Source organism: Aphelocoma coerulescens, chromosome 26 (assembly GCF_041296385.1).
Source record: "Aphelocoma coerulescens isolate FSJ_1873_10779 chromosome 26, UR_Acoe_1.0, whole genome shotgun sequence".
Taxonomy (NCBI): Eukaryota; Metazoa; Chordata; class Aves; order Passeriformes; family Corvidae; genus Aphelocoma; species Aphelocoma coerulescens.
The window spans coordinates 1,126,968-1,134,647 of record NC_091039.1 but is presented as its reverse complement, the minus strand read 5'-3'; the positions used below and the strand labels follow the sequence as shown (position 1 = coordinate 1,134,647).

At 67.0% G+C, this 7,680-nt stretch overlaps 2 protein-coding genes across 6 annotated transcripts; one reads left to right on the top strand and one right to left on the bottom strand.

Annotated features, from left to right (window-relative positions):
* Nucleotides 1–375: 375 nt before the first annotated feature.
* PSRC1 (proline and serine rich coiled-coil 1) lies at nt 376–3,266 on the bottom strand. Of its 3 annotated transcripts, XM_068995910.1 has the most exons (8): nt 3,219–3,265; nt 2,091–2,128; nt 1,947–2,004; nt 1,435–1,537; nt 1,186–1,324; nt 827–983; nt 578–748; nt 376–491 (listed from the first exon to the last, which is right to left on the bottom strand). In XM_068995910.1, exons 3-8 carry the CDS (start codon nt 2,002–2,004, stop codon nt 376–378), a joined length of 744 nt encoding a protein of 247 aa, XP_068852011.1. In that variant the 5' UTR covers nt 2,091–2,128; nt 3,219–3,265. The 3 variants fall into 3 exon arrangements, with proteins under 3 accessions (XP_068852011.1, XP_068852010.1, XP_068852009.1); XM_068995909.1 differs by having other exon boundaries at nt 1,186–1,537; nt 3,219–3,266; XM_068995908.1 differs by having other exon boundaries at nt 578–983; nt 1,186–1,537; nt 3,219–3,266.
* A 214-nt stretch (nt 3,267–3,480) lies between these two features.
* PPIL1 (peptidylprolyl isomerase like 1) lies at nt 3,481–6,172 on the top strand. 3 transcript variants are annotated; one of them, XM_068995682.1, is made up of 4 exons: nt 3,481–3,566; nt 4,612–4,766; nt 4,847–4,915; nt 5,891–6,172. In XM_068995682.1, exons 1-4 carry the CDS (start codon nt 3,511–3,513, stop codon nt 6,109–6,111), a joined length of 501 nt encoding a protein of 166 aa, XP_068851783.1. In that variant the 5' UTR covers nt 3,481–3,510; the 3' UTR covers nt 6,112–6,172. The 3 variants fall into 3 exon arrangements, with proteins under 3 accessions (XP_068851783.1, XP_068851781.1, XP_068851782.1); XM_068995680.1 differs by lacking the exon at nt 5,891–6,172 and adding an exon at nt 5,302–5,884; XM_068995681.1 differs by lacking the exons at nt 3,481–3,566; nt 5,891–6,172 and adding exons at nt 4,246–4,514; nt 5,302–5,884.
* Nucleotides 6,173–7,680: the final 1,508 nt, after the last annotated feature.

Below are 7,680 nucleotides of genomic sequence, written 5' to 3'. Positions count from 1 at the left end.
ACCTTTTGTAATTAAATCAAAACCCAATGAAAATGCCTCGGCTCATCCCTGGGGAGGCCCCTGGCTCTGCCACCCCAACCTCAGCTGGTCCCTGAGGGTTCCAGGTCTGGCCCCCACCCTGAAAACCCAGCGGGTGCCTTGGCTGGTCCCTGGGGGCCCCTGGCACTGCCTGCCCCCTTCCAAAACCCAGTGGATGCCTCAGCTCATCCCTGGGGTGGCCTTGGCTTTGCCCCTGCCCCCAACCCTGGCTGGCCCCCAGGGGGAGCCTGGCTCTCCCCTGCACCCCCTCCCCCCCCATATTGCATGAGATCTCCCAGGAAGGGGGGGTCCGGGTGGCCCCAGAGCCTCTGGGTGGGTGTGGGGTGGTTTGGGGTGTCACCTCGGGGTGCTGCTCACCGCCGTCTTGCGGGGAGGCCGCAGGCGGGCGGAGGGGGGTCCTGGTTTGCACCCCGTGGCAGCAGTTGGGGGGGATGCCCGTGCCACCCCCGCGCCTGCAAAGGGGAGAGAAGCCGTAGGGAAACTGAGGCATGGGGGAAGGGGCATCCCCTGTGCCCCCCCAACCCCACTTCATCCTTACCTCTGGGGGTGGGGGTTCTCCCACCCACTGCTGGAGTCCGGGAAGACACCTTGGGGAGGGCAGTGGGTGCCGGGGAACAGCCGGAGGGGACAGGGGTGGTGGTGGCTCTGGCGTGGGGCTGGCGGGTGGGTGGGGGGCAGGGGACTGTGCCCCCCCTCGCCCTAGGCTGCCCTGGGGAGAGAGGGGGGGTTGGGGCACGGCCCAGGAGCCCCCTTGGCCATGGTGTCCCCATCCCCTGGCCATCACTACCTGCTGTACCCCCCCGGGGGGGCTCCGACCTGCCCCGGGCACCAGCCCCCTGCCCCTGGGGAGGGCACGGCCGGGGGGGGCCCACACGGCTGGGAGGGAGCCCCCTGCCCCCGGAGGGTCCCTTCGGCGCTGCTGTGGAGTGACGGCTGGGGGGTACCTGGAAATAGAGGGTGGGGACATGGGGACATCACTCAGTGAGTGCTCCCCATCCACAGGGCTGGGGGGGTCGCGATGCCCCTTGGAGAGTGGGGAGGCACGCACTGCCCCCCATCCAGGATGGCTTTGTGGGGGAATCTGGGTGTTCAGCTCGGGTGGGACACGGCCAGACTGGGACCCCTGTCGCCGGGGGTCTCACCTACCTTGGGGCCACTGGTGGCAGCAGAGGCACCCCGGGGCTTGGCGGGGGGGCAGGGGCTGGGGGCAGGTCCCCGCGACTCCACGGTGGGCAGGAGCGCCCGCACCGGGCTGTCCTTCACCACGAAGGTCTGGCGGCGGGGGCTGCGGGGGGTGCCGGGGGGCGTGGCGCCGGGTCCCGGGGGCTCTCCGGGGGCGGGAGGGGGCAGGTGGCACCCCTCCAGCTGTGCCGCCAGGCGTGTGGCCTCCCGCACCATCTCTTCCAGACGGGCCCCGCGCAGGGGACTCCAGCGCCCGTTGCCGCCCCCGTGCCGGCACCCCCCGCCCGGGCTCTCCTCATCCTCCTCTTCCTCCTGGCTGCGGATGGGGCGGGGGGAGGGGGAAAGGTGGTGTCAGCCCTGCTTCCCCTGCTGTGTCAGCCCCCAACGCCACTGCCAGGAAGTCATCCAGGATCCCATCCCTGGGGTGACACGTCCCCAGGGACCCCCAGAATTGCATCTATGAGGGGGGCACGTCCACCGGACCCCCCAAGACCCTGTTCATGGGGTGACATGTCCCCTAGGACCTCATCTTTGGGGTGCCATGTCCCTCGTGACCCCCAGGACCCCAACTATGAGTTGCCACATCCCCCACAACCCCATCCATGGAGTAACACGTCCCCTAGGACATTGACAATGAGGTGCCATCTCTCCCTGTCCTCCATGTCCCATCCTATTCCTCATGTCCCCAACTATAAGGTGCCCTGTCCCCACTACCCCCCCCATACCTGTCAGACGGGGACAGCACCCCGAAGTCGAAGCTCTCCTCGGTGACAAATCGAACATCTGGGGGGACACTGAGGGTGAGCCCCAGCCGCCCCCCCACCCCGGGGGGGAAACACGGGGGACATGCAGCGCTGGTGCTGCCGTACCTCGGTCCTCGGCCATCTCCTCGGGGCACCGGGGCCACCTGCGGGAGCTGGGGGGTCACCACCGACCCCATCGGGGTCCCCCACCCCTGTTCCTACCCGCCCCCCGTATCCCCAACCCCCCGCGGGGGCCCGGTGCCACCGGGCAGCGTGCGGGTGACGCGGCCGGTGCCAGGCGCCGCCGGGCTCGGTGCCACCGGCACGGGGACAGGGACGGCTCCGCCGGCGCCAGGAGGCGGGGATAACATCGGCGACCCCCGCCCGGGGAACCCACAGCCCAGCACCCCCAGCCTGCGTCCTCAGGGCCACAATGGGGAGTCCCAGGCCTGCACCCTGATCCCTGCGAGTCCCCAGTGCCACAACGGTGGTTCCCAGCCCCTATCGGGGGACCCCAGCCCAACACTGAGAGCTCCCAGCACTGGGAGGTCGCAGCCCCACACCCGATCCCGGGGGGTCCCCAGCGCCCCATTTTGATCCTCAGGGGGTCACAGCCCCACACCCTGGGGCTCCAGCCCCACACCCCGTTCCCGGGGGGTCTCCAGCCCCACATTTTGATCCTCAGGGGGTTCCAGCCCCACACTAGGGGGCCCCATTCCCGTACCTAGGAGTCCCAGCCCTTCACCCCAATCCCTTGGGGACCCCAGCCCCACACTGAGGGGTCCCAGTCCTGCATCCCGATCCTGGGGGGTCCCATCCCCATCCCTAGGCCTCCCAGGCCCTACGCGGAGGGTCTCGGCCCCATAATGGGGGGATCCCTTCCCCACACCCGGGGAACCCCCCAGCCACACACCCCCAGCCGGGAGTCCCAGTCCCACACTGGGGGGGTCCCAGCTCCAGACTAAGAGGGTTCCAGCCCCACCGACGAGTCCCAGTCCCACACCCCAACCCCTTGGTGACCCCAACCCCACACTGAGAAGGTCCCAGCCCCCACGGGGGATCCAGGCCTCACAGCCCCATCCTTGGGGGTCCTCAGCCCCTACCAGAGGGTCCCAGCCCCTCACCGCGACCCCACGTCACGCCACCCCCGCACGGGGCGGTTCATCCCCGCGCCCTGTGCCCCGCTCTCCCCCCGCTCTCCCCGCAGCCTCCCCCCTTCCCGGGGGTCCCGCTGCCCCCCGCTCCCCTCCCCACCTCACCGCCCCCGGCTCCCGCTCGTCGCGCGCGCCGAGGAGGCGTGGCCCAGCGTGGGGGGCGTGGCCTCGTTCGAATTCCCCCTCCCCTTGCGGCTCAATCGCGGCGCGCCCGCCCCGGGTTCCGATTGGTCGGTGCCCTTTAAACCGCCACTCTGACTGGCCCGTTCCCTCGCCCTCCGCCTCGCTGATTGGCTCTCCCCTCTCCCGCGTCCCGCCTCCCATTGGTGCCCGCCGGGCTGGGGGCGTGGCCCGGAAGCGCGGGGTCCTTCCGCCGCCGGTGCCGCCGCAGCATGGCCGCCGTCCCGCCCGACTCCTGGCAGCCGCCCACCGTTTCCATGGAGACCACGTAAGGGCGAGGCCTTGCCCCGGTACCGGCACTGGCGCGGGAGGCCCCGCACACCCCTGGTCCCGCCCCCTTCCGCCGCACCGGGAGTACATCGGTGTCCGCCCCCTCCCTCCCCGGTTCCGGGCAGCCCCCGGTGTTCCTGAGTCCGCGGTCCTCCCGGTACGGGGCAGTCCCCGGTGTCCGTGAGCTCCCGGTACCGGGCAGACCGTGAACTCCACAGGTGCTAAGAAGCTTCCAGTGTATCCCGGAACGGGACAGCTCCGTTATCCCCCAATATCAACCAACCCCGTGTCCGCCCCGGCACTAGAGAGCCCCTGGCCCCCCTCCCGTGTCCCTCATGGTGTCCGTAACCCCTAGCCCCCCTCAGTACGAGGCAGGTCCCAGTGACCCCGTGGTGTCCCGTTAGCCCCGGTGTCTCCCGGTACCGCACCGGAGCAGCCGGTCCGGGTTGTTTCCCCTGGTACCAAGCGCCATCCGTGTCCTCCGGGGGTCCCATTATCCCCCAGCCCCTGCAGCCCCCATTGCCCCACCCCCTCTCTCCCCTGTGCTCCCTGTCCCTGACTGGCCCTGCCGGGGGGGAGAGGGGGTCACGTTGAGGTGTTTCCTGGTACCCTTCCCGTTCCTGTTCCCATTCCCAGTGTTCCCATTTCCCATTCCCAGCAGGGCCTGCTGGTGCTGGAGCTGTACTGACAGCATAGCCTCCTGACTTGGGTCTGAAACTGGGGCTGGGGGTCGCAGTGGGATGACCCTGTCCCGCAGCTGCAAGAACTGACCCCACAGGCGGAAGACTTCACAGCAGGGTGACCCCATCTCCTGTTTCCATTCCCGGTTGTGTTCCCCATTCCCACTGCCGTTCCTGTTCCCGGTTTTCCCATTCCCAGGATGGGCCTGCTGGTGCTGGAGCTGTACTGGCAACACAGCCCCTGGCTTTGGCCTGAAGCTGGGGATGTGGGTATCACTTTGAGATGACCCCATTTCCTTTTCCCATTCCCATTCCCATTCTGGGTGCCCTTCCCGTTCCTATTCCCTGTGTTCCCATTCCCAGGATGGGCCCACTCGTGCTGGAACTGTACTGGCAACATGCCCCCCGTACCTGCAAGAACTTTGCTGAGCTGAGCCGCCGCGGGTACTACAACGGCACCAAGTTCCATCGCATCATCAAGGACTTCATGGTGCAGGGAGGCGATCCCACGGGTACCGGTGAGCACAGGCCCCTGAAATCTCCCTGGGACTCTCCCCGGTGCCAGTGGATCCTGCTGACCCCCCGAATCCCCCTGCAGGCCGTGGTGGTGCCTCCATCTATGGGAAACAGTTTGAGGACGAGCTGCACCCTGACCTGAAGTTCACTGGTGAGCAGGGCCAGCACTGGGAGAACACTGGAGGGGCACCCCGGGGACCCCCAGGATCTCACCTATAGGGGGGCAGGACCCCTGGGAACACACCCGTGGGATGGGATGTCCCCTGAGTCCCCATCCATGGGCTGACATGAGTCCCAGGACTCCAGTCATGGGGTGACGTGTCCCAAGGAGGCTGGTCATGGGATATGTCCTCCAGGACCCTGGCCATGAGGTGGCATGTCTCCCCTGTCCCCCAAGACCCTGTCTATATGGTGACAAGTCCTCTGTGTCCCCCAGAACCCCATCTATGGAGTGACATGACCCCCAGGAGCTTGGCCATGGGATGCCCTGTCCTCTATTTTCCCATTCCTGGGGTGACGTGTCCCTGTGTCCCACAGACACCAGGATCCTGGCGATGGCCGGTGTGGGGCTGGACACCAACAGGAGCCAATTCTTCCTCACTTCCCCTAAGACCTCTCCATTGGGTGACATTTTTCCCATGATGCCAGGACCTCAGCCATGGGATGACATGTTCCTGAGACCCCATCCATGGGGTGGCATGTCCTCCATGTCCCCCAGGACCCCATCCCTGGAGTGGCATGTCCCCCAAGACCCTGGCCATAGCGTAGCATGTCCCTCAGGGTGCCAGGACCCTTGGCCCATGTCCCACAGGCACTGGTATCCTGGTGATGGCCAATGTGGGGCTGGACACCAATGGGAGCAAGTCGTTACTGATGTCCACTGTGACCCCTCAGTCGGGTGACAGGTCCCCCAGGAGCCTGGCCATGGAGTGAAATGTCCCAAGGATCGCAGCCGTAGGATGATGTCCTCCAGGATCCCAATCTTGGGGTGACATGTTTCCCATGATTCCAGGATCTTGGCCATGAGATGACATCCCCCACGGGATGACATGTCCCCCATCATGCTGTGGGGTGGCTTGTCCCCTATATCCCCACCCATGAGATGACATGTCCCCGTGTCCCCCAGGTGCCGGGATCCTGGCAATGGCCAATGCAGGGCCAGACACCAATGGAAGCCAGTTTTTCCTGACCCTGGGCCCAGCACAGTGGCTGGATGGGAAGCACAGCATTTTCGGGAGGGTATGCCAAGGAATGGGGGTGCTGGGGCGCCTAGCCATGGTGGAGACCAACTCCCAGGACCGACCCCTCGACGATGTCAAGGTCATCAAGGCGTATCCCTCGGGGTAGGGGGTGGGGGGTACCCTCTCCAAATTGTACTGCTCGTTTGTAATAAAAAAGGTTGGATGTGGTGGGGCCCCCCCAGAGTGGTGGTTTTTGGGGGAGGCTATGGGGAAGGTGTCTTTGGCATGGTGGGGGTCAGGGGGGTTGTGAGCCTCCCCAGAAGGGCTTTGTGGGTGCCCTTGCAGGGGTGGGTGTCTCTCCCTTGGGACATGGAGCGGCAGCCAGACTGGAGTGGCCCCAGTTCCTGGGGGCAGAGTGGGTGCCAGAGACCCAAATTTACCCCTACTGGGTTGTGTCTGTGTGTGTCCCCAAAGTTTCCTGGGACCCCCCACCATGGACCTGTTGGATCAGTGAGCTTTGGGTGGAAAGGGGGGGGATGGTGCTGTCCCCCAGAGTGGGCTCCCCACACAGCACTGGGGACCCCCAAACTGGCAGTGGGGTCCTCATGCCAGCACACAGTGGGTTCCCCCAGTGGGTTCCCCCCCTGGCGCTGGGTGACCCCCCCAGCACTGGGTGTCCCCTCTGGCTCTTGATGTCACCTAGTGCAGGACCTGGGACAGTACTGGGAGCTGCTGGGTGTTACTGGGAATGGTGCGGGGGTGATACTGGGAGCTACTAGAGGAATAGCAGGGGACTGGGGGACTCTGCGTCTGCAGTTGATGGGGCTGTGGGGATACTGGGGGGGTTCTGACTAAGGGGAACTAGGGCAATCGGGGGCTCATCCTGGGGAGTGGGTGGTACCGAGAGTGTCACTACAGCACAGGGGGGCGCCCTGGGAGTACCGGAGGAGTGCTGGGGTACCAGGGAGGGGGCACCGGGGGTTCGGTCTGGGGGTGATCCCGGGGCAGTACCAGTGGTCCCTGGTGTACCGGGGTCTGGAGGCAGCCTCGGGGGCAATCCCAGGGCAGTAGCGGTGGTCTAGGGGCGAGCCCGAGGCTGATCCTTGGTACCGGCATCCGGGGGGTACTGGGGATGGGGAGGCGGCACCGGGCGCCTGAGGGTGATGCCGGGGATCTGAGGGCTATCCCGGGGACAGTACCGGCGGTCCGGGGCGGTACCGGGAATAGGGAGGAGGCCCCGCGGGCGATGCGGGGGAGGTGCCGGCGATCATGGGAGGTACCAGGGATTTGGGGTTGATCCCGGGGCAATACCGGGAATCTGGGAAGGATCCCGGCGACAGTACCGGGCTTCCAGGGGGAAACCGGGCTATGGAAGCGGCTCTGGGGATGGTGCGGGGGGCCATCCCGGGGATCTGGGGGCGATTCCGAGGCGGAACCGGGGCGGTCCCGGGGATTTGGAAGTAGGCCCGGAGGCGGTGCGAGGGTAGATCCCCGGAATCTGGGGGTGATCCCGAAAATTTCGGGGCGGTACCGGGGAAGGGGAGGCAGCCCCGAGGGCGATCCCGGAGGCGGTGCCGGCGATCTGGGGGCGATCCCAGGGGCGGTCCCGCGCCGGTCTCGGTCTCCCTGCTAGCGGTCCCAAAGAAGACCGGGGCAGTCCCTCGGTGCGGGGCCGGGACCGGGAGCGGGCGGTGACCGGGTCCCGGGCGGGGACAAAAGCGGTCCCGGTCTCCCG